Source organism: Lytechinus pictus, chromosome 16 (genome assembly GCF_037042905.1).
Source record: "Lytechinus pictus isolate F3 Inbred chromosome 16, Lp3.0, whole genome shotgun sequence".
Lineage (NCBI taxonomy): Eukaryota > Metazoa > Echinodermata > Echinoidea > Temnopleuroida > Toxopneustidae > Lytechinus > Lytechinus pictus.
In genome coordinates this window covers 17,075,216-17,102,460 of record NC_087260.1, presented here as the reverse complement: position 1 = coordinate 17,102,460, position 27,245 = coordinate 17,075,216, and the positions used below count along the sequence as shown (strand labels likewise).

At 35.5% G+C, this 27,245-nt stretch overlaps 1 protein-coding gene across 2 annotated transcripts; it reads left to right on the top strand.

Moving 5' to 3' along the window:
- The first annotated feature begins 7,112 nt into the window (after positions 1-7,112).
- On the top strand, positions 7,113-20,387 carry LOC129279095 (uncharacterized). Of its 2 annotated transcripts, XM_054915208.2 has the most exons (5): positions 7,113-7,370; positions 7,927-8,074; positions 9,143-9,181; positions 15,309-15,415; positions 16,232-20,387. In XM_054915208.2, the coding sequence occupies exons 1-5, from the start codon at positions 7,123-7,125 to the stop codon at positions 16,377-16,379; spliced, it is 690 nt and encodes a 229-aa protein (XP_054771183.2). In that variant the 5' UTR covers positions 7,113-7,122; the 3' UTR covers positions 16,380-20,387. The 2 variants fall into 2 exon arrangements, with proteins under 2 accessions (XP_054771183.2, XP_063967393.1); XM_064111323.1 differs by lacking the exon at positions 9,143-9,181.
- Positions 20,388-27,245: the final 6,858 nt, after the last annotated feature.

Here is a 27,245-nt window from a genome sequence, read left to right as displayed (position 1 = left end):
TCGTTTCCACTTTTGTACCTCTTTATCTATACCGGTGTGATACTATATAAGTCCATGGATCAGTTTACTTCCATTTCGTCTGATGCCAAATCGTCAAATTGCCAACTCGCCTACTATCATTAAAGTCTACCATAATTATGTTCATCCACTATCGTCTAGTAACCAGTTGGTCCAATAGCCATTCAGTCCATATACCATTTGGTCTAATTGGACAACGTGCTATTGTGCAAAATGAATGAAAATGAATTGGATACTGGACCAAATAGTTGTTCGACGAAATATTGATGGACGGAATGGATATGGACTAAATTAAATCAGACCATGTGGTGAGTGCAAGTTGGCACTTGGCAGTCGACGACTTGGCAATTTACCAATGGACCTACTAGGCCACTAAATTGAACTTGTCCGAGTGTGCCATAACACCTAAACTGCAGGCTTTCTCATATCCGATACCCCCCCCCCCCCATCCCCGCCGCCCCAAGAAAGGGAAGGGGGGCATGGAGGAGAGAGAAGAAATAAAGAAAGAAGTAGATTGTTGAAAGGGAATCAAAATAATATGAATCAAAGGGAATGTAAACGCAATATCATACTCTGTTTGAATCGCTTCTCTTTCATGGAATTTATATTTTGAATAGATCGTTTCATTTCAGTCTTTCACATTATTTTACTTTCAACCCTGTATTTCATCAGCTTTACTATCAAAAGCCTGCGTAGCGAATTACAAAACGTCCCATCCTTGTTTCACCACCCATGACATTACGTAATTATCATTTTATTATTATCATGTAATGAAATTCATACTGTGTTTACACGCTGCATCTGCTGTCAGTTTGACTACCTTGTAAATATTTATTTACAAGGTAAAGCTTATTTCCAAGGTAATATTTATTTACAAGGTAAAGCCTATTTCCCCACTGGAAAATAGCTTTAGAGCTTTCGTGGGTCATCCTGTGTAAGCCTGTTATTTTAATGCTACTGTATATATATTATGGTGACTTGCGAAATAAAATCAATCAATCAATATTTTTTGACGATATCCAGTTGAAATCAGTGGCGTTCAAAATAATGGGGAAGGATTGGGGCTATATGGATTCCCAAATTTGTCACGGCCAATACAAAAAGAAAGCGAGAAGGGGAACTAATATCTGAATATTATGTCAAAATCTATCACCGATAAAAAATGATTTGTGCCCGACACATATATCTGGCCCCTTAATTCATATATTTTACGTTTATTATTTACGCCAATAGTTCAAGCAAGGTTCCTAACATCTTTCTGTATTTTTCGATGTTTACACAATTCCTAGCCTTGGGTTGGGGGTTGTGTGTATTCCTTATGTTCGCATTTTTTAATGTTATTTTTCTATTTATTTCAATATTATCCTCTCCAACTTTATTATGGTATGACTATTCAAGGAATTATAATTACTTGTTTGCTTACATACTCCATGACCGCTTTGCCTTCACTCCGGGGGGGGGGGGGCACTTACATTGACGAGTGGATACCATGCGCGACCCCAAAAACACGTAAAAAGGATGTCTTTTTGTCAAAAACACAAAAATATTTAAAAAAGGGTATCTATGTTGCTAGGAAAGCTACGTGTTTAGGGTAATATTTTCGGGGATGATGAAACAAAATTAAAATGTTTTATAAAGGATGTCCTTTTTGCCCCAACACTACGTGTTTAGAGTCCGACTTGCGCGAGTTGTGGAAGGTGCATGGGGCCGTACTAAACCAAAATAATGATGTGTAAAGGTAAAACCAACGACCGACGGACCCGACATAACAATAAAATATCGCTGTACTTGTTTAGGGGTTCATTTCGGGAATACTTGCCAAGAGTATCGTTTTGTTTCCAATACTTGTTAAGGGTCGGTTTGAGACGCCAATACTTGTTAAGGGGTGCAGTTTGAGAATATGGAAAATACGTGTTTGGGTGCTTTTCGAGACCCCATGGTCGCGCATGGTATCCACTCGTCAATGGAAGTGCCCCCCCCCGGCCTTCACTTCTCTCAGTGCGTATTCAGAACTATTACTGTATTCTCATTGATCCCCCTGGAGTTGTAAAAAACCCATAAAGGCAAAATATTATATTTTCATCGGCAGCACATGTGCATTAATTACATCATCATAAATTAAGTACAATCAGGGTCCATGATCAGAAAAAGCGTATACCCATTAAACCTCGCCAGATGGGGCTTGTCCCAAAATAAAAATTTTATTTTTGTCTCGTTTCGAAATTTCATTTTTATTTTGGCTGCTATATGCTTCAAGCACATATTTGCTTACTGTATATAGTTTGCCTATGCATTTTACTCATTATATATATTTTTTTTTATATATTGTATTTCTCCAGTCACTACATATACGATTGTCACTTGTATTATGATCATGTCTCAAGCATTGTAAATTTGTTTTGTATATTATTCCAATAAATGCAAAAAAATCCTGCAAAAAAAGCCACATCACCACATAGTTGAACCATTCCAACTATTTATACGATCAATACGATCGCCTCGACTGATCTGATACGATTAATTATTCCGCGATTATAATTAAGGCCCTTGGAACCGGGGGTGCAAAGCACCCCCAAGATTTTACAATGGGGTGCGGCGTGCATTATTTTCCATGTAGGCAGCTCCCCCTGGAATTCTGGTATAGGTGTCGAATTGGATAAATGTAGGAAAATTACCAACATTTTGTATTGGAACCTTTTTTAATGTTTTTCTTTTGCTTTGTCAAATTTTCCTCAGCACCGCCACCAAAAAAAAAATCGTGACAGTGTGAACTTGGCACTTTTTTTTCAATCATAAAAAATGATTATATTATTTTCCCGCATGAGTTTTGAAATATTGACACGTACGCCAGAATCTCTTTGGTCCTAATATGAAGCATAAATTTCCACGTCTATAAAACAACAGTTATCATTCGTTTTTCCTATAGTTATAGCAGGGAAATGGGAGTTACAATTCCATTGATAAATAAGTCTAAAATGTTATGCCAATCAAGATGCAAGTCCCGGATGCAAGTAATGTCTTTGTCCTGCTCATGTCGCAGTCATTCACATTTTTTCAACGGTTGAACTGCTCGTGCACACTCTGTATGCGTATAGGCCTTTCCCGGAGGCCTTTCTTCCTCTCATTTGTTATAAAATTTCATCTTTTTATCAATTCTTTCTACTTGTTTACTGTCTATGAAGGGGTAGCAAGTTGATCTCCCATGGGGTGCCCCTATCTATTGCTGCATCATTTGTATCCATTTCTCTTTGACCATCCATTTCTTGGGAAAATACATCAATTGGATGATCCATTTATATATGCCTATCCATCCATTCTTTCAGTCATCCATCCACCGGTCGTGCTGATGGTTTGATTATAGCATGGACGTAATAGGTCCATGATTGTATAAAGTATAAAGCGCCCTACTATATCATTATAGGCTACCCCCACCCCCTCCCCATACTACATAAAAACTCGGCGACCCATGTACACATTTCAAAGCAGACGTAATGTACATGCACAATTCCCTTGTACATGTTGCACCTTGCTGCTTCTCCAGGTTTGCTTAGTCTTCTTTCACATACGTTGTTGCACTTTGCCCCACGGCGTGCCTTGTAAAGTTCTGTTGTAAGACTCTACATGCTGGTCGGCCCTGGAAATCACAACTCTGAAGCACGTGCACCGCGCAATACTCAACTTCTCATTTTTCCATATCTCGATGCAAGCTTTCTTGTGTGGATGCAAAAATAAGAGTTTTCCCAGAAATCTTGTCCCTGACGTCATGTCTGCCCCCCCTCATTTTTTGACTCATGACGCCTTTACTCTGCTTGTTCGACCTTGAGCCGTTGGTCCCCTGGTTGCTTGCTCACAGGCATTCGTGCTTTCTTAGCAGTCAGGTAAAAACCTCGGCACAGAAATAACAGAAATTAGCAACTTGATGCGTACGTTGGTCACATTCATGCTATCACGGTCTACACAATGTAGACTACACGTACGTACTTCGCATCAACAGGTTTCTCAGCTCACCTTTTGACCTCGCGAGTTCAATCTAAACAAACGAAGAGTAGTCAAGTGTTGCATTGGGATTGTATCTTCGTTATGTTTTACTACAGGCCTATATTTAACCCCGCATTGGGGTTGCATCTTCGTTATGTTTTACTATAGGCCTATATTTAACCCCGCATTGGGGTTGCATATTCGTTATGTTTTACTATAGGCATATATGATTGCATCTTCGTTATGTTTTACTATAGGCCTATATTTAACCCCGTATTAAACAAACCCTGTTTTATATCGTAGAACCTGCTCTGAAAGTAATCGTTTTTCTCTTCGCCCTTTCCCTTCATGCTTGGCTGTAGACAGAATGGTGGTGGCCGTCTGTTTAGAGTTTTAAATATTTTTGGTCTAACTTTTTTTTCCAATTTCTCCTCTGTACTTTGCGAGTGGATCTAAATAATCTGAAACTGACTGAAACATTCAGGAAAGATAAAAAAACACCAAAATATCAAATTAGGGTATGTTGTATCCATATCCCTTTATGATGGCTCTCCTGATTCTCTTTCACCAATCCACTTCTTTCTTTCTTCTCTCTCCTCCCTCCCCCTTTCCTTTGGGGAGGGCCAAGGAGTCAGTATACAGAGTATACATACAGTGAGCTGCGCTATAGCGCCTCGCTGTAGTTCCCGTATATGTATCACGCCAAGCTATACATGAAGGGAAAGGTGCATAAAAGAGCTACAATCCACATGAATAAAGATCAAACTCGGAACTCGGCCCTTGCCCATCTCTGGGATTCTCGTATCTCTTTTAGTCTTGGAGTACTTTCAGATTCATGACATAAGAGTCCGAAAGTAAGCCGTATTGGGCAATCCTTTGCTTCGTCATTCACGTCAGATAATCAACGTGTCTGAATCCTTTTTCACGCGTACGATACATTTATGGATATAGCTCAATATAGTATTCTTATCCTGTGTGTGCTATCGCAAATAGTGGATTATATCTGAAACTAATGCAGAGCGCAAGCATGTCGCTAGCCGCCTAGCATCGGCTCATTGAGCTTGCACGCACCGTTCGATGTTTGCTTTCTACTCAGCTACACACACAGAGTACTGCACTTTGTTGATACGGGGATTTCTTGATACTGCGCATGCGCCATGACGTATTTCATCAATATGCATGAGTCGTAATGAATATGCATGATTCGAACGGTGTTCTAATATCAATTTATTTTTTAACCCGAGAGGGCGTCAATAAGAAAGTTCAAACTTTTATCGTTTAACCGAGATTTGTTATAATATATGTTTCACCCCTCAATATCATGAGAATATAAAAGTTATGCAAGTTTCTTTTCCGTGATAAAATAGAGCAATAATATAGGTATTTAATGAATGTAATAATTTCAAAATTGATTCATTGCCCTTGTCTGAGATCAACCAATCATACACTATACCTTTAATATGCAATATTAAAAAAAAATTGCCCCAGATTCTTGATAATTGTAGATACATAAAACTATTGACAATGGATGTGTTCTTTTTATCTTTACATCTATCCACCTTTTAAGAGGTTCTTTTTTAAACATTACATGTATATTCTCACAATAATTCCTTACACAAAACATATTGAATTTTGAAGAAAGTAAACATTCATATGTATTCCTAATTTCATGTCATGGCATTTCAAAAAGTATTTAAGTCATGAATATAGAGTGTACATGTATTAGAATTGAATAGTCATGTAACATGATAACACCCATCTACACATGTAGAATTGTTTTATATCCCCTTTGCATCAAACAGACATGTGTATATACCTATAAATATCTTATGTACATGTATATTCCAGCACCCACATACATGTATCATCTGCTATATTTACTTAGTCAGAAGGGGGGATTCATACATGTAATTTTACTACACTGAAGAATTTTGAAATATTGATACTATTTAAACAGAGATATATATTGATGATGGTAAAATTATTAAGTTTCCCTCTATCAAAATATTCACAAACCCATATGCCTGCATGTGTATAATTTGTGAAGTACATGTACCTCCTAAAAAAATATATACAAATCTCCATTATTTGGGGGAATTTGAAGTTTCAGGCATGTCTGTTTGTGTGGGTGAGTGTTTGTGTATTATGCATGTATGTTTGAATGTGTTCATAATCGTAGGGCTTTCTTTTATCACATTTGGTATTTTCAAAATTTGTTCAGTTATTTCCCTTTCTTTTCCCTTTCCTCTTAGTCTTGGGTACCTCCTACATGTATGCTTTTCAGTATCCAAGATAGTAATCATATCCCGTTGACTACTGAATTCTTAATTTCCAATAGACTTTGTACAGCAATGACCTGCTTTCAGTAGGCAATGGGTTAAATTGATTCTATTTATATGATGATATTTCATCAATGTTTAGTTTGTGGTTGAAGACAAAAAAAAACATTTTTACCAGTATACTAAACTTGAAATCTGCTATAGATAACATGTAATTGTATATATTTTTTAAAAGAAACTTTGATATTATTTCATCAGCACACCATTGTATATTCATGAGGACAGCATACAACTGTTTTACAAAAATAATGTAAAACTTAAAAAACAATCACGGTCAACAACTTATAGTATTTATCCTATGTACTGCATGATGTTTAGTATATTCATTAACTCATTTTATATTCACCCTTGAATAACGATCTGAACAAGTGTCATTATAGTAAGATTGTGATTGGCTGCCAGCTTGGAACCCAAAGTCAGTCTCTTATGATATTGTTTGAAAAAGTGCCAACTACTGTATGCCTTAAAATAACAGTGTTGCAGTGAAAAATTGCTATCTATGCTTTGAAATAATAGAGCTCTGGACAGTTTACTTGCTGATTCTATGCTGGAAAGTTTCAGGGAGAGATTCAAAGTGCATACATTTTTTCTTGATTAATCAGAAACTCTTGAAAAAAAACCCCACTGTTTATAAGGTTTATGTAAAGTAAGCACCCAATATCCAAAGTTCTTTGTAAGCTTATAATGTTGACACTATTTAATAGACCTGTCACACAATTTCTGCTGCACATTGTTGTTATAAATATTTATACATTTCTCTGTTCTTTCGTAGACCAATGGTGCTCCCATGAACATGACTCGATCTGCCACACTGGCCAGCCGCGCCCGGGGCCGTGCAAGCGCGTATAACGCAGACAGCGACCGTGACAGCGGGGCCTCATCTGCAAGCGATGATGAAGACACGGAGGCAATTGATGAGTTCTTGGAAGAGTTGGCCAGACTTGAGAGGGAGCTTCGGGATGCAGAGAGGGTGAGAGACGAGGCTGTGACAAAAGCCGATGAGATGTATGGGGAACTCCAGAATCTTGAAAAACAGTGAGTATTTGATCAGAGATATACAGTACATGCGGACCAAGGTTTTTCCCTTGGTTGTTATTACATTTTTTGAAAATTGATTCCTAGTTACAGATACAGATAAAAATACAGTTGCATATAATGAAATTCTGTCAAGTTTGTACCATCCCATTACTATTTTTATTGCTCATAGCCTGGTTGTTGTATATTGGCACATTTCCATCTTGTATTAGTATCAGTTATTATTTATACTGCACTTTTCCCATAAGGCCCAAAGCGCTTACAATAAATTAATTAAATGGAATTATATAATCTTAAAACTACAAAAGAGATACATGCACTAGGTTTTTAATGCCTTTCTGAAAACTACTAGTGAGGAAGACTGTCCAATTATAAGTCATTCCAGTACTGACACAGTAAAACTTCTATCAACAGCTAATGTATGAGTTAATGAATATGTGAGACGAAGAGGGTCACCAAATTTACACGTATATCCATTTAAGACAAAACAAATATGAATAGAGTAAAACTTGTACAAAACGTGATTATTTGATGTCACTTTCTTTAAACTTTCTAGACATCGCTACGAGCTGGAGCACGTCAACCAGAACTTTGAGATGGAGAAGGCTCGGATGCGGGAGACGTTGATACAGACTGGTATGGAGGAGGAGCAACTGAAACACATTGAAGAAGGAGCCCAGAAAGGAGCAAAGCAAGCCGTCAATGTAAGTACCCAGAGGCATTGTAATATGAAGAAATTAATGCTCTTCTTTGGTACAGTTCATTGTAACTTTTGTACATTGTTTGCTAATGGGTTACAGTCGAGCTGAATTGAAACAGTTGATTTTATCCTTTTCTGTTTCGTGGCTCAGGTCATGAACAGGTTTCACAAAATGATCTTAAAGGGTTACTGTCTTCCAAAGAGCAGGACATCGGATGTCCTGCTGTATGCTTTATTGATAGTCTTGCTTCATACAGATTTATGATTTTCGAAGAACAAATGACATATACATTTATATGTATTGTGATTTCAGACAGAAAGAGATCTGGGCCTGTCTTGCAAAGATGGATTCAGAACAAAACTAGAATTTCTATGTCTTTACTACACAAATTGAGATCAATTGCAGTTTGAGTTTGATTTGAAGCTATCGCAACTCTTTGTAAGAATGCAACTAAATAAAATAATATCAAGTGCATGCAAGTCCCTCAAACATGCCTGTGATTAGTTGAAAATGAAGGTGTATCTGAATTTTGAATTTATGTTTGACTGGACTTCCTGCGACAAGCCTCTGGTGGAATAAATAGGATTATCATTTGTTCTACATTTATGTTCGACCTTCCTCAGGGAGAGAGAGAGAGAACAAAAGAGACACAGAGATACAAAGAGATGCATTTAGAGAGAAAGAGACAGATAAATGGTGGGGGGGGGGGGGCGGGTGGAAAAATGAAATGACTTTCAATTGAAATTGAGTGGGAAAATGCAATTGTTTTTATTTAGATTAGCAGCATTTGGAGTAGAGGGACATTGATATTTTAGAATAAAAATGCCATGCCATGTAATTGCAAATAAACTGCATAACTTTCATTAAAAATCATTCAAATTGCTAGTTTTTACTACACCTGTAGGACAGATTAGTCATGAGATGAATACTTCTTTTCTAACGTGATCTCATTATAACTGATTTGCAAATATTTGCTTTTCTCCCTTTTACTGCCTGTAAACTTGATAAATTCTTAACTATTTCTTTTCACTAAAATGCTAATGTGAATACCCTTTTCTGCAAATAATTCAGGACAAAATGAAGAAAGCTAAAAAGCGAGTTGGAGTGCAAGTAAGTCAGCAGGAAAAAGAAATATTTCATGGGCTGCCGGCAAGAAGGCCTTTCTGCTAAATAAAATGTATTTGTTTCTTTAAAGGCTTTCTTGCAGGCAGCTAGGAAATATTCGCATTTTATATGTCACCTCTAATTCATATTTAATGTACTTAATACAAATGGTGCTAATGGTGTTCTTGATCATCATTGTCCTTTTCATCCATATTAAATCTGTGTTTATTCCTTCAAATCATTTGAATTCATAAAAGCATTTCATTCCTGCATTGATAGGAAAGATATGAAGTCATGGAGGTTTAGAATGCTACATGTGTTTAATGTGAAGTGACTAACTCACCTAAACTTATTTTGGAATATAACTGTTTCATTTCGTATTCAAGCAGTAGACCTACCAGCATCATCATGATCATCATAAAGCACAATCATATCATCTAATCATATCACAATCATCATTATCTTTATTGTCATCATAATCATCTCACATGATTATTGTTATCATCATAATCATACAATTTTTGTCATTAGACTAATTGTTGTCATTAAGGTCCTGATATTGTCCTTGTCATTACCAAAATCATCATCTTTATCATCCTCATCATCGATATTATAATCATAATATATTCAGTTAACTATCATCATAAATTGAAGTGTTGCCCCATTGTCTAGATTTTTATTCAATCATATAATGTGTTCTAATGTCTAACTTGGTGTTTCAAGTATGCCTAACTAACAGATCTTATCAATGCACTAACATTCCAACCCACCTAAGCTCACAGCATGACTCCATGGTTTTACCTTTCTTGTTTCAGAATTGGTTGCCCCATGCTATGACTGACAATCTGTAAAAAAAACTTTGTATTTCATAACACAAAATAAATTTTAAGGTGTTCTAATGTCTAACCGTGTGCTTCAAGTATAGCTACATTGCAGTAACATTCCAACTCAACTCGTTGCATGACTCCATTTATCTTTCTCATTTCACCATTGGATTCCCAAGGTACGGACTGACAATAATCTTACCAAAAAAAATGTGTTTCATAATACAATGTGCATATTGTGCCCTTATTGTGATGTCACTGATCTGCCTCAATCCTTGATTGGGCAACAAAAGCGTACTCAACAGTATGGATTAATAGTCAGTGTTTCTCTTTCAGAATGTTTATAAACCTCATTTTCTTGGGATCACACTGCTTGCCCTACTGATTAATCCTTATTCTTCCCAACGCCTGGGCCCCATCTTACAAAGAGTTACGATTGATCCAATCAATCGTAACTCCATGGAAATCCATCAGTGTCATAATTTTTTTCTGCAGGAATTTGCAAAATGTCCTTTGTAAACAAAGGAGAACACACCATATTGTCAAGCAATCAATGAATTTATGGATATACATTCATATCTAGATTTTGTTTAACAAACATGCATTTCATACGTTGACTTTGCTGGCTTTCCATAGTTGCGATTGATCGGATCAATCTACTACAAAATTTGTGATTAATTGTAAGAGATGTGATTGATTTTTGAACAAGATTCGTCTTGCAACACCCCATTCATTAATCTATATGGATGGATTTACTATTTTTAAACCAAATTTTCAGTTCACAAATTAAAAATGATAACTAAGTAATACAGTTGATTTTTCTCGAGAATTTTCTGACATTACATTACCTCAAAAGAGTTGGAATCGAAAAGGCAGTATTAGCCTCTGACACAACAAGTAATAGAAATCAACCGTATTATGAAGAAATATCCCTTCAATAATCTTGAAAATTTAAATGAACAGATTTAAGGATATATCTAAGTCGGCTTTTTAAGGTGGATTTATTTTTGCAAACTCTGGGACTAAAGAACTGCAGATTTTTTTTTCTTTCCTTGACAAACGTCATACATTAAGAAAGCAAGCATGCATGAATAGGCTCCCATCAAGTTTTCATCGTAGACCCAAGTTGTGAATGGTTGTGTACAGTATGGGAAAAAATCACATTTCATCATGTGTTTGTTCCATTAGAGTTACCATTTCATTCATACAGTGTACATCAAGTTTTGATGATTTAACAAAAATGCTGCATACATTCATGCTTCTTTTTCTCCATGTTAAATGTCAAGTCCACCTCAGAAAAATATTTCAAATTTTACAGATTTGGCAATTAGGACCAACTTGACCGACCGAGATGTGCATGTAACTATTTTTAAAATCAAGTGAAACTTAAAAATGTAATAACTTTCTTAATTTACATATGATTTGGATTAAATTTTCGGTGTTAGTTGGATTTTTCTCTTTTTATTCAAATAAACTTTTTGTTGGGGTGGATTAACCATGACACCTCCTTATGACTTACGAATGGCCAATGTTAATATTAATTCATTTGACAATGTTACTAATCCATGGTGTCACCTTTGTCACAGGGAATCTGTCTTGTGAAAATGTACCCCTGTTTCTAATGTTAATTGGTACTGGTGTGTGTGTATGTTGGAGTTCAGAGGTATTCAGTAAAATGATTATGACTAACATTTTTCCAAGGCACCCGACAAAAGGCTAAAGCAATATCTTCAAGCAGGAAAACTTCTTTAAAAGTGCTAAATGTTGTTAATGGTGATATTCCTGCATTCCCCATTTTTATACGCCCGTCCTAGATGGGACGTATTATGGGATCACGCTCGGTGTCCATCCGTCTGTCTGTCCATCCGTCCGTTAACTTCTCCTTGTAAACGTGATAACTTAAGTTTAACTTAACCTAGGCTCATATAATTTGGTGTGTATGATACTAGCATAAATCCCAGGAAGCCTATTGATTTTAAGGTCAAAGGTCAAGGTCACATTGACACATTTTCATCTTACCCTTCTGCAGTCCTTGTACATGTAAATGTGAAAACTTCAGTTTAACTCAAGCTAGGCTCAAATAATTTGGTTTGTATGATACAAGCATGGATCCCAGGAAGCCTATTGATTTTAAGGTCAAAGGTCAAGGTCACAGTGACATGCTTTCATCTTACCCTTCTGAAGTCCTTGTAAACATTATAAACTCAGTTTAACTTAACCTATGCTCGTATAATTCGGTGTGTATGATACTAGCATGGATCCCAGAAAGCCTATCGATTTTGAGGTCAAAAGGTCAAGGTCACAGTGACAAGTTTTCATCTTACCCTTCTGAAGTCCTTGTAAATGCGATAACTTTAGTTTAACGTAACCTAGGTTCATATAATTTGGTTTGTATGATACTAGCGTGGATCCCAGGAAGCCTATTGATTTTTAGGTCAAGTCGCCACCTTTCACTTTTCTTGCTTGACCAATAAATCCATTTTCCGCGTTACAGGCGGGCGTATTATGTGCTCGCCTTAGCGACACTCTCGTTTTGTCTATGATAAAATGTGAGGACTGACAATGTAAAGATGTCTACAGGATTTCTGTGGGACATGTGCAGCTCTGGCTTTTGGAAAGGTGCCTTTTGTATGTACACTAATTACTCTAATTACTCATTGCTCATTACTCATTACTCATTGGAAAAGCATTATTAAATATTAACATTAAACATGGTATGTAGTTGTGCATTAGTCTATGTTTTGGTACATGTAGAAATTTCATTAGAAGACAGGAAAGGGACAATGAAAAACGAGAATCGGAGGTTTATAGGTCAGAAAGAATATTATATGGTTTTAGCCAGAGGAGTATTTGCTCTCTGATTGTTTAAATATGGGAAGCTGTGGTAATAGTATGCAGTGGTTGGAAACATTGTATTCAGTGCTATATTAATATAACTTTAAAATAAACCACCTCTCACAGTGAAAGAATATAAATCCAAATATTTTCATCAAAGGAAAAGAATGTTCTGTTCTTGTGTAATTATCCATATTTACAGTGGCAATTGCGAAGGTTTTAGATAAAAATTGTTTCTGTTTTACCCAATAACGATCAAATTCCTTTTTCTTTTTCACCTACCATCAATTTTTGATGTCCTTTCATCCTGTTTCCTGTAAGTGTTGTTTTATTATTCCATGGCCAAAGCGATCTTGAAGCATATAGCATGATATCTATTATACTGCATGCTGATGCGCAAATCAGTTCTTCATATAAGGTCTTCATCTCATTCTTAACACAAAGATGATTAATTTAAAACGACTCTGACTGATCTCTAAGGTGGTGTGAAGATAATTTCTTAATATCGATTTAACAGCTTCACTTTTTTTCTTAAGGGAAATTGATCTGATATTAAATGCAATTTTATTTACTGATTGATATCCAGGAAGAGCATTAACATGGCATACAGATTACAAAATCGAAATACCGAGATATTCAAAAGAATAATCTTTATTTGATTTTGCTTTTAAATTCTTAAAACATATCTTTAACCATACTCGGCTTCAATAGACATGCATAGGAGGGCCCTATGCATATTAGTTTTCTGTAACAACAGAAAACCTATTTTATGCCATATTGTTCTCAAATTTGAAAGCATTTTGATAGGGATTCTGATGCTCTTTTCTTCCTCGTCAAAAGAAAATGGCTATGTATGTGACCAAAATATCAAGCATGCCAACGCATTGAAGCAGATACAGTACTTATATGTAATCTATGTTATTCTTGTCCATATATGTTCATTTTATTTCTGTCTTTCCCTTTTGTTTTGCTCCCCTGTCTGATGTATTATTTTGTTAAACTTGATACTTACAGTATATCAAAATAAAGCCCTATATTAACATTTAGAATGGTATTTCTTGGTGATCTCAATTATTCAACATAAATATTTTATTTTTTATATTTCCAGAAGAATTGCTTATTTTGTTTGTTGATTCATCAATGATATCTATCATAGTATACAAATTATGGGGCATGATACAATTACATACAAATAGATTATGTTTATGAATAATTTCCTTGCCCAGAAAATTAACGAGCATGAAAATTGGTATGTTTATAACCCAATAATACTTTTCAGCCACTGCCAGCGCTAATTCTCTCTCTCTCCATATACCCTCTCAGTTTCAAGCATGTGTTTACTTTACTGGCATGCTATAACATTGACGGTTGGCATGCAATCATGTCATTATTTGGCTATATATACACACTCTAGATTGTAAATCTAAAAACTTGATGTGGTATTCTGAACATTGTCTTTTCTCCATATTTTGTCTTTTCTCAGAGATATGACAGAATCGTTAAATTCTCATAGATTTTGTCTCTTCTCTTTAGCATGCACCAAAAATATGCAGTTCTTAAATGCGCATAATCCCAATATACAAGCAAAAGGTATGACAGGGTCTAGCAGTCATAAATTTTGTCATATCTTTTCGTACCAAATATCTCGATACCCTGCCGATTAAATGTCAAGCATACGATGGTATTATTTAGATTAGATTGTGATATATTTGTTTCACTCATATTCCATGATCATTTTCAAAAATAGTTTCTCACGCTACAATAAGTTAGACCCTACATATTAATTCTTCCTTTTTTTCTGTTTCCCTTTTATTCTATCTTTCTTCTAAACTTCATTAACAGCTCCATCTCTCTTGTTATTAAGAGCATCAATATACGCCCAGTTGCGCGATGCCATCTTCTGTATTGAGGATATGCCCCACGTGCCATCGGGCGTTACTATTGGTTAGAAGGGCTCCCACCCAGAACTAACAGTGATTTTCATTGGTTTGCCTCCAAAAAGATGGGTGGGACATTAGAGAGATATGACAGGGAAAAGACAATGTTCAGAATACAGGTTTATGACAATCACAGCGGTGTCACATCTTGGAGAGAAATTACGAAAGTTAGACAGTGTTCCAGAATACCACCCCTGAATTATCCTCAGAGATTTTATTCTGTTGATGAGGTTATTAAGTCCAAGGTTTTTTTTTTAAATCCCTATGTGCAGTTCTAAGACAGTAGAGAGTACAAGGAAGACTGACATTTCTTCACAAATTGCAATTAACAGTTGATGCATTTATTTGTGAACAAGATTTTTAATTTGATTTAAAAAGAAAGATCCCATTTTAATAATTTTATATAAAGAGATTGAGAGGGGTGGGTTACTATATACATATACAGTAAAGATGTCACACACCAAATTCATTTACGTACAATGCAAACATGTTCATATATCTTATTTGTTGAATATTTTCTCTTCTTGACCACCATAGTTTGTTGATTTTGCTGAACATCTCGCTCAGATGAATATTGAGAGGAACCAGCTTAGACATCAGGTTGATGAGATCACCAAGGAATGTCAACACTGGAAAGACCAAGTGTAAGTGTGGCAAGGAATTGAAAATTAAATCCAGCTCTGATGGTAAAAATTACATATAATCGCAAATGTATCCAATAATTGAAAATCATTAATTGGTTATAAGCATAAGAAAGCGTAACATGGCATTCTTGAAGTAGGCCGGCAGGTCTTTTTCAAAGCACCAATTATATTTGTACTTGCGTATGTTTACTTGTGTTAGCTATCTGCAGATGCGGTTTCAACCTAAAAAATCTACATTTAGATCTTTGATTTTATGAAAACAATAGTAATTAGATTTTATTTTAAGGACTTTCAAAGTTACATGTATTTCTTGCTGTAACTATTCAATTAAAGGAGTTGATTGATAGCATTAAGCATCCAGTGTCTTCTCTTGCAATCAAACCCCCTTTTCTTGCAATCAAACCATCTTCTCTTGCAATCAAATCCTCTTTTCTTGCAATCAAATCCTCTTTTCTTGCAATCAAATCATCTTCTCTTGCAATCAAATCCTCTTTGCTTGCAATCAAATCGTCTTCTCTTGCAATCGAACCATCTTCTCTTGCAATCAAACCTCTTCTCTTGCAACCAAACCCTCTTCTCTTGCAACCAAACCCTCTTCTCTTGCAATCAAATCCTCTTTTCCTGCAATCAAACCATCTTCTCTTGCAATCGAACCATCTTCTCTTGCAATCAAACCACCTTCTCTTGCAATCAAACCCTTTTTACTTGCATTCAAATCCTCTTCTCTTGTGATCAAACTCTCTTGCAATCAAACCCTTTTCTCTGGCAATCAAATCCTCTTTTCTTGCATTCACCCTCTTCTCTTTCATCTTGTAGTCTTGCCAGTACAAACATTACACCCGAGGAACTGGACGAGCTCGGGGCGAGTGGAGAGAACGGGGAACTATCCAACTCCAGAGAGAGAAGCAACACCCAGACAGAAGACGAAGAGACGTCTTCTAAAGCCGACTCAGGAGTGGTGTGAATGAACACGAGGTCAAAGGTCAAACAAGAAATTTACAAAACTCCAGCATAAGCATATTAATTAAATGAAACTACAGATCAAGCAATGTGATACCTATTAACTTGGTGCAAGTCATTACTATAACTCTGGTGCATCGAATTAGATATTACTGTACAGTTTATGTTTAGTAGAATATTTACATGTACTTCATGATTGTGTGAATGTGTGTCGTCAATTATTCATTTCTATTAGTTTTTGTTTCTTTTATACAATCTATACTTAAGAAAAAGAGAAATTAATATTTGATCTTTAAAAGATTTGTTAGCACCACCATACAACTTGATTATGCTTTGCAAATAATAAATGATTTCAAAGCCCAATCTTACAAAGCGTTTTGATCTAAACTATTGAAAGCTATCTATGTCAACATGAATTGTATTAAGTATTCACACTCTACATTTGAAAACATAATGAGAAATAAAATATGATATATTGATAAAATTCTTTGTGATCTATTTAACCTATCATGTACATGCAAAATGAAAAAAATAAGATTTCAAAGAAATGTGCATGCACCTCTTTATGCTCAATGCTTGTCTATTTTGATGCCTGGAAATTTGCATACCGGTATGTAATGTTTACAATCTTTGAAGAAGTTTATAGAAGTAACTTTAAAATGTAATATTGGTGACTAATAGACAAAATTGTTCTTATACATCTATGTATGTTGCTGTATATGGGCAATTTCATAAAATGTGTACGTCCGACCCCGTATATGTGGGGTCTTTATGAAATTTTCTGTCTCTGATTTCTTGTTGTTTTGACAGTCTGTAATGTTCTCAAAGGGCCATGACTTGATCAGTTTATAATGTGAAGTAAGACTTCAGAAAAATGGGGGTCGGACGTACAAAAAGGTTTATCATTTTATGGAATAGCCCAAATAGCATTGTGATGAAGGCGTGCATGTACATGTTTTGTTGGTAGTTACGTTTGTAAGTAAGTGTGCTTTCAAAAAGTTTTTCTTGTACTTGAGTGTTTTATTCAGCTGCATTTGCGTACACATATTGGGTAAAAAAAACAGAATTTAAGGGAAGTGCTTTTTAAATCAATGAGTTAAAATGAATTTAGATATTGATTTATTTGTCTTCTGTATTTCATGTTATCATGTTGCCTGTAGGAATCATCTTTTTATAGTGTCTTTCATTTCAGTACTAGTATCACATGGATATGCCCACGTTCATACTAGCCTTAGAGTTATCAAATCATGTGATTATGTGAATATACCTGTAGACCATTTTTTTTTGGGGGGATGGGGGGAGGGACTGGGTGCTCTTATATTGATACATCGTTTCAATATAGGACATCATATATTCATGTCTGTTATTTATGAATGGTGGTATATTCACACACTTATATGTTGTATGATATATATTATAAGTAATACATCTGAAAGTGAGGATAAATGTGTAGTTTACTCAATAAATTGTTGATGCATCCCAATAGATTATATTTATAGATAAATATATAGTTTCCAAGTTGAATTTCTGATGATTTGAAATAGATTATATTTATTGATAAATGTGTAATTTACAAGATGAATTGTTGTTTGTTGGTGCATTGAAATAGAATGATATATAATATTTATGGATATCATGTAATCAAATTACCTCTGGTATCGCATGTTGTACATGTATATATTTATTAGAATTGTATTATATAATTTTTTTTAGTTGAAATTTGTAGACTAGATTATGCAAGATATGTGTTATATACCTCTTCTAAGTCAAATCTCTTTCGAGAGTGGAAGAGAATTTGTTGTCCCAATACATTCAACTTTATTTTGAGGCAAAGTTGCCTGTACATGTATGTAGACTTTATGTTTGATAAGTGGTATGAGATTCTTCTATTTCTTCGCTGTTGAAAAACAGGTAGCTTGAGCTAAGCCACAGTAATAATAGCAGCTCTTTGTATCCTCAAGCAAAAAGCATTATTTGAATCCAGCAATTATTACTATTATTTCTTTTTTATTATTTATCAGTCACAGCATTCCATTTATATTCCAAGTAACATTTCCATTTCTAACAAAAAAATACTAAATATCATTCTCATAGGATCGTGTGCAATGCATAAAGTGTGCTTTCTGTATTTATATTTTTAAAAAATGTTTCTTTGATGATCAATGACAGTATGTATTTTACAAAGTGCTTATGTACACTTGATAGAGTGCTAAAAGTATCAAATAACTGTATTGCCTCAATCTACATGAATCTGTTCAATTTATTTTGTAATATCCAGTTAGCTAATGTATATTCTATATAACTCAATGTAACATTCCTGATTGTTAAGAAAACTAACCGATAAGTATGGTAGTGAATATTACCTAATGTGTATGCTGTCTACAAATTTATTTGTTGAGGAAATATAATAGGCAAAGAGCATGGAAAATAAACCACAACTTCCTTTGAAATGTGAAAATATAGAATGGTGAAAACTTCTTGGAAATTAATGAACATATGCAGATAGATATTGCACGTGACAAACAAACCACACTGGTATTTGTATTGCTATTCTCAGAAAAATTATGCCAAACATGTTAAAAGGCACCTAAACCCCATAAAAGATATTTTGGATTTTGGACTAGACCGAGAATAAGCAGGGGTGAGAATGTCAAGAATGTTGACTAAAAATTGAAAGAGTGTACCAGGGTCTCACAAGAAAGAGTTACTGTTTATGGTGAAATTTTGCAATCAATCTTTGCACTGGGAGAAGATAATATGATAGGTCGAGGAAGTTCAGGCAGTCATGTTATACCGTTATACCGAGGTTTTTTTACCTGACTGCTAAGAAAGCACGAATGCCTGTGAGCAAGCAACCAGGGGACCGACGGCTTAAGGTCCTCTCTGAGGGACCTGGTAATGAGGATAAATGCCTTACCAAAGGGCACTAGCGCACCATTTGGGAAACGAACCCGGGTCACCAGAATCCGAAACCCTCGCTCAACCGACTGAGCTAGCCTATCGCGCCTCCCTAAATTAACATTAACATATTGAAAGTTATGTATTGGTATATACAAAAATAAGATTACAAATAGAGACATACAAAAACATCATATTTGATTAAGTAATCATAGATGTAGGTTGAATAAAAGATCTTTATTTTACTCAATTTCAATGCAAGCTCTTATGCCATGAGTAATATGCTTTGTTGATGTTTTTGACACCACAGTTCACATTATGAGAACTGATAATAGAAATTCATATGTGTGTGTGTTGTAATCCTAGCTTAAATCAATTAATCATGACCGTTATCTGATACTATGTCAAAATAGTTCAAAGTCTACTATTACACCTTATGGAGGTAATGACTCATGACTTTAGAATTATGCCTTGTTTTATGTATTTTTATATAGCGTACTTGATAGAGAATATGCCGCTGTGCTTGTGTCAATTTGATAAAATCATTGACTTATATTTGGAGAAATTATTGCAAGAGCTTTGTATCATTAAGGGTGTTACTCGATAGCCGATATTCTGTAAGTAGAAATTCATGGTTTGTCATTCGGTGGTATTTGTATTTGATGAGTGACATTGTTTGTATGACACTCATTGTTTTTATGTAAACTGTACAAGTTCATGAATTTATTTTCTATTCTTTATTTCCCCCTCCTACTTGCACTTCTTTTTTCTCCTATTCTCCTCTTGTTTCTTATAAGAATGATGATAAACTGTGTTCTCCCTCTTTAAATTTGTATTTTTTATTTTATTCACAGCTCACCCACCTTGGCTTAGAGGCCGTTTGTCAACCTAGAAATGTTGATTTGCTTTCATTGTGGAAACGGTACAGCTCCCATATATGCATTGTGTATTCAAAATGATAATTTAATGAAGTCAATGATCAATTGATAAATGTTTATGCCCGTCAGTGTTGTGCAATGTATTTACATTAGCTTATTCATGTTCACAAGTTCATGACAAGTTGACTGCTCATTGTATTGAATTAAAGCACGTAGGCACGTGTTGAAAAAGACAACACAGATCTGCTTGTGATATTTGTTAATGCTTGTGAAAGTTCTGGATGATTTTTTAACATTTAATAGAATTATGGGGGGAAAAACATTTACAAATTTCTATTCATCGACGATGGGTGGATGCCATTTCCCTTATTTCCAATTTCTTTTAATATTTTTGTTGGGACGGGGGTACAATTGCAACTTCCCCATGGCTCCAATAGCTCCGCCCTTAATAAGCAGCATCTACAATTAAATACCCGTGTTTCGTTAACTTTACTCGTTAAAAATGACGGGTGTGCATAATATTTGTTAAATAATAGAACAGGATAAATTGATAATCCAAGCGGAAAGTGCATGTTTTTTTTCTTCAAAATAAAGTTTTTCTACCAAAGCACTGCCCATGGAAGGTTATTAAAAAAACGTCCCAATTATATTTTTTAACATACATCCTACTGATTGTATCAAGCCAAATTGTTGTATGGGAAATAAGTGACTCTGGTCCAAGTGACGTACGTGTAGGTCTTAAGAAGCTGTTTATCGTGGTTATATCTTTACAACCTCCAAACATTTGTGACAATGCAAACTGAATCATGCGCCGACAGATATTATTTGTCAGCAAGATTTATCGATCTCGGAATAATTGATGAAAAGAGAGAAAAAATATAAGAATATAAAGACCTTCATTACATTTATGACCATGGGGATATTATACACCCAGGACAACGAACGAAAGCAGTGAAGCGATGAAATGAAATTGTTCTGACGGGACATTAATTTCATGTCAACATCAGGAACAGTCCAATGTACTTTATTCTTTGTTCAATATTGTATTCTCACGAAATGCTTCATTATGATTCATTATTCTGTACTCGTTCACTTTAATTTAGTTTGGACTACACAATATAAACGCTATCTTTAAACCATTTCTTATTACGCTGTTTACTATATGAAATTTACAGTAGTTGTTTAAACAGTATAAAAATGTAAGGAAAAAAAATGTGCTCAATTGATCAAAGTTTAAATATTGAAGCTTAAACTTTTGTGTTTAAGGTTTTACCAGCTAGTGCAAAGTTCCTATATAAACAGCCTCGTATAAAGAATTTAAACAATGTTTTTATTATGTAGTCCAAACTAATTAAAGTACAATTCATCGGTAAATCATAAACCCAAATTTTAGAGAAATACTTCATCATAGGGCGCGCCGTGGTTTCGTGGTTCTGACTCTCGCCTTTCAAACAGAGGGTCGTGTGTTCGAATCCTAGCCATGGCGTGTTTTCCTTCAGCAAGAAATTTATCCACACTGTGCTGCACACGACCCAGGTGAGGTGAATGGGTACCCGGCAGGATTATTTCCTTGAATGCACTGAGCACCGGCTCGAGCTAAAGCCGGTGTAACAATTGCAGCGCTTTGTATCCTCAGGCAAAAAGCGCTTTATAAATCCAACTGTTATTATTATCATAATTTTATATTTTCTACTTGTTCGCATGAATTTAATTTGGACTGTAATTTTCCATTAAAAAAGTGTAATTTATTGGTAAATAGTAAACCCAAATTCAAGAAATTTTGTTTTCTTTACATCACATAGGCCTCTAGACTAAAGCATGGGCGGCAGAAGCGGGGGGACGTGCCCCCTCCTAAATTTGAGGTGGGGGGACGACCCCCCCTAAATTTTTAGTTAATTACTTTTTTTTTTTTTTTTTGCTTGTCAATTTTGTTTCCTGCGTCCCCCTCCTCAAATTTTTTGGTGATAATCTTTTTTTTTTTCTGCTTGTCAAAAAATGTTGGTGGTCCCCCTAAATTGTTTGGCTTCAGTCCACCGCCGATGGACTAAAGGATAATATAAATGATATATCAAATTTACAAATTTCTCGCTATTTCAGTTCTCTAAACAACTATTTAGTCTGTCTCTCAGTCCACTTTCTCTTGGACCCCTCCCGCCCCTTCAAGGCCAGTCTTTCTTCATGTATTTATTTTCCAAAAGGAAAGAAAGCCAGACAAAGGAATCACGACTGCTGGATACAATTATTTTTTTTTTCAAATCTGCAGAGAAGAAAGGAAATATAGAAGTACACTTGTTCTAAATGTACTTCTGAAAGGGTAATATTAACCAACGAGTCTTTGTGGATGTTTACCCCCAACAAACGGAGAATAATTGAAAATGTGGACAGCGTGAGAAACTGTTATTTATTTAGAGAATTTGCGAAGAAAGGTTAGAAAATGTGCAACGAAGTGATGAATATGATTTACTTCCCTCCATCAAAACAATTTTGTGCCTTATTTCGAGTGTTTATGGTCATAATCATGATCATGAGTCATTAAATCCTAGGGTAGCGGGCTATCTTATTCAAATAGTTCTTTACATGAATTCGACTTTCTGAGCACTGTATGGCGGCCATAACGGGGGGGGGGGGGGGGCTTCTAAAGGACTTAACACACTTTAATGGATTAGATAATGATGTTGTTAGACCAGATGTGTCGCTATGTCAGTGCATATAATTCAGCGTAGGAAATACATGAGAGCGACGGGCAGTGGCGTACCTAGGATTTTCCACAGGGGGGGGCAAAATCGGCCGCCAAAAAATTTGACAAGCAAAAAAAAAAAAAAAAAAAAAAAAAAAAAAGGTCTTCAAGCTCATCAGGGGGGGGGGGCAATAAAGGTCTTCAAGCTCGTCAGGGGGGGGGGCAAAAAAGGTATTTTAAGCTCGTCAGGGGGGCAGGTATATGTCTTTTGTATGGGTTGTGGCTCGTCAGGGGGGCAGAGTGCCCCCCCCCTGCCCCGCCCCCCCCCCGTAGGTACGCTAGTGGCGACGGGCGATTTCGCCCTCATGACAGCCCAAATTGCCCCTGAAACTTCCCAAAAATGCATGCTTTGGGGCGACCATACGTTCTAGAGTCGCCCATGCAAGATGCGGCACAAAAAAATGTTCAAGATTATTTAGAAAATAAATACTTTAATCATGGCAGAATAATGATATTTGCTTTTACTATATAATTACTTATTGCCTCTAAGAAATAGCCCCCAAAATTCCACAATCGCCCCAATATTGAAAGAAAAAAAAATTTCCTACCCCAATATAATATTTTGATAGACATAACTGAGGGTCCCCAAATAGAAATTGTAACAAATATCTCTGAATTGCTATCGATATTGACATGTTTGCGAAAGTTCATTTTTTCTGATACTTTTAGAAATTTCTTGTTCTTGATAGCAAGAAAGCCTGCCAGTTATATCAATAAGTAATGTAATCGAATGTGACTCCAAGATTCTAGCCCATTTAATCACAACTTCATTTCTTTAAAATCATACTAGGAAAGATGTATCCAAGAATTTATAATAATAATAATATCAATAATAACGCAGTTCTTGTATAGCGCATATCACATTATGTCATAACGTCCCAATACGCTTCCAAAGGACTTGGATATTATTATTACCCTGGCTGTAGCCCCACAGCGCGGTGGCATTTCAAGGAATAAATTCCTGACAGGTACCCATTCACCTCACCTGGGTTGAGTGCAGCACAATGTGGATGAATTTCTTGCTGAAGGAAATCACACCATGGCTGGGATTCGAACCCACGACCCTCTGTTTCAAAGTCAGAAGACTAATCCACTGGGCCACAACGCTCCACATTTAGGCCTCTATTGTTTGAAACCCATCGCATATATACGGAAAACAACGAAGGAATCAATGTAACATTTGATAAGCTCTTTCGTGCAAACATTATTGAAGAATTGGCCAACAGTTACATCAATAAAGCATCCATCATGCACTTGAGTTTATAATACTGCATAGAACATAAGTAATGACCACAGCAGAACGTATATAAACAAACCGCTGTTTATATATTATATTTCAAATAAAAAGCTCCATTCTGCGTCTGGTGGGCGGGACCCTCAAATCATTGTTAAAAAAAAGGAGTAAAAATTAGCCATTGTTGAAAATCTGCTGGGAGCACGTCTGCGATGAATTCTGTAAGTATGTTCCCCTATCACGAAAGGTCAAGTTCACACTGGCTAAAAATGAGCGAAAGTCTGTTGTGCACAGCCCCCAAAAGGACCCCCATACAATCAATCCACTATAATGTTATCGGTGATACTGTAGACTAAACTCCATTTAGAAATGTGCCCCCCCCCCCTCCCTCGTTTTACCGTATAACCAGGCACTCATGTCTTTAGCATTTTAGCATTAATTCAATACTTGAAGTACATTGTGCATCATCTTTAACTTATTGGATAACTTCATTTTGACTGGCCCTGTTGCTAAGGTAGATACCACAATTACACAGTTATGTATCATGGACCCAGAAGATTTTAAAACAGCAAGAATTACTCCTGTACATAAGGGAGGATCATTTGATATTGACAATTATAGACCAATTTCTGTGCTTCCAGTCCTGTCCAAAATACTAGAGAGAGCAATACATGATCAATTGTATAAGTACTTAAATGTGAATGATCTACTTGCAAATTGTCAGTCTGGCTTCAGACCGTCTTATTCTACTGCCACTTGTCTAACTGAGATTACAGACTTTTTGTATGATAAAATGGACCGAAAACATGTTACTGGTGGTATTTTCTTGGACTTACGCAAAGCTTTTGATGTTATTCCTCACAATTTTATACTTGCAAAACTTAAGTACTATGGTATTACTGGCAATGAATACAACTGGATGGAATCGTATTTAACAGACAGAAGGCAATTTGTAATGATTAACAGTTGTCGCAGTGAATTTTTGAAGATAAAATCAGGTGTCCCACAAGGATCTATACTGGGTCCATTGATATTTTGTATTTTTATTAATGACATGTGTAATTTGAAATTGCATGTACATTCTAAAATGTCTCTTTATGCTGATGATACCGCCATTTTTAATCACGGTGAATCAATTAAGGAGGTACAAAAGTATTTGCAAGATGATTTTGATTCAATAAGTAAATGGCTAGACTTAAATAATATGCATTTACACCCGCAAAAAACAAAAGCCATGGTATTTGGTCAAAAGAAAAAGTTGAGGGGTGCTCATTTGTCAGTGAAATTCAGGAACATACAATTAGAAAATGTAAAAAAGATTAAATACTTAGGTGTCATGCTCGATTCGGGCTTGACTTGGTGCGAACATATTACTAATATCGTTTGTAAAATATCTCGGGCAATAGGTTGTGTAAGGCGGATTAAGCACTTACTGTCCTTTGATATTATGAAGAAGCTGTACTTTTCTATGATTTTACCTTACATTGATTACTGTATTACATCTTGGGGAAGCAGTGCAAAAATACATTTAGATAAGATACAAAAACTTCAAAATAAATATGCCAGAATGCTTTTGAAAAAAGATTATAATACATCACAAATTTCTTTGTTGCAGTCACTGAAGTGGCAATCAGTAGATCAGCGTATAAAATATCAGTATTGTGTTCTTGTATATAAAATAATGAATGATTTAGTTCCAAATTATTTAAAACCTTTAGTATGTAAACGGCCCGTGAAATACAGGACACGGTATTCTTTACGATGCCCCCTTCAGCTTCCCAAAGCTAGAATTGAACATAAAAGAAAATCTTTCGCATATGTCGGACCCAAATTATTTAATGCACTTCCTTCAAATTTACAAGTTTGTACCTCCTTGTTAGTTTTTAAAAAATTATGCAAAGCCTTTCATACGAATTGATAAAGAGCGAAATGATATTCCATTGATTTACAATGCTATGTATGTTTAAATTGTCACTTCCCACTCTATATTTTGGTGTTAATTGTTTCTGATGTTAGATATTTTGTATTTTGTATTTTTGATGTTGTTTGTTGTTGTTGTTCATAGTTATCTTGACATGTATTTTAAACTGCAGGGCGCCTTTGTAAAGCAGTTTTAAGAACTGAACAGGCCTACCCTGCAGTATAAAATAAATAAAACAAAATAAATAAATAAATAAATAGTAGGTCCATGTAGGTCCGTGTATGTATATAATCATGTCCTTTTGATCCGTTTCATAAAAACATATTTGCAATAACAGTTAATCAAAAGCAACTGAAATCATTCGATTTGATTGGCTGACAGTAAATTTGTCAGATAAATTGTGCATTTGTTATTGCAACAAGTTTTTAATGAAGCGGGTCCCAGTTTGTTTTCAAGAATAAAAAATATCGTCCGTGGAAACAGTCTTTTGAACCCCGCGGAGGGACAAAACAAATTGCAAAATTTTAGGTGTTGCCATTCACGAGTCTATAATAGAAATATCACCTTTGTGAATGTGAATTAGTTTGCTTTTAACTCCTTTTTTTTATTCACAGATAATAATGTATAGTAGATCTTTGCCGGCCAATGCAGCTATGTGCTTGGCAAGTGACAACACACGGATTTTACCAGTATTTTGTCTTTAAATCATTCGATGGTTTCATCAGGTCTACTCAGGAACCATCGACTGGAACAAAACTTGGGAACTGTCAGTCGTTTCTTTACTTAGTAATCGAGTATTGTGGACGTCTAGTGCATCATAAATATTTTCCTAACATCTTACTGTTTGATAGAGAAAAGAACCAACGCTTTTTTCTTTGTGATTTTGTCCCCTTTTGTGGGAATCTCAAATACAAAATCAAACCCCTCGATCACGTACGTAGTATCAGAGTGGTTCTTCGTTACCTTCGTGAAGTTTGCATTTCTTTTTTCCTTTTTAAGATATTAGTACTTCATGATCATTATCTTTCGATTGTACTTGGCCGCGTTTCTGATGCTTATGTTTTGTCATTGTGAGCAGTGCTGTTCAGCGTTCGTCCAATCACCATTTAAGTGGACAGATTAAAAAGTTGTACTCTTGCAAACCACGCCCATTCGATCCGCAATCTTGTTGCTGTGACTATGCTTGCAGAGTTTTCTGTGTC

Excerpts from the sequence above, each read along its gene's own strand:
- LOC129279095 (XM_054915208.2), top strand. The coding sequence starts at position 7,123 with ATGAACATGACTCGATCTGCCACACTGGCCAGCCGCGCCCGGGGCCGT. Across the intron at positions 9,182-15,308 it reads AAAAGCGAGTTGGAGTGCAA|TTTGTTGATTTTGCTGAACA; the intron begins GTAAGTCAGCAG and ends TGACCACCATAG. Across the intron at positions 15,416-16,231 it reads CAACACTGGAAAGACCAAGT|TCTTGCCAGTACAAACATTA; the intron begins GTAAGTGTGGCA and ends TTCATCTTGTAG.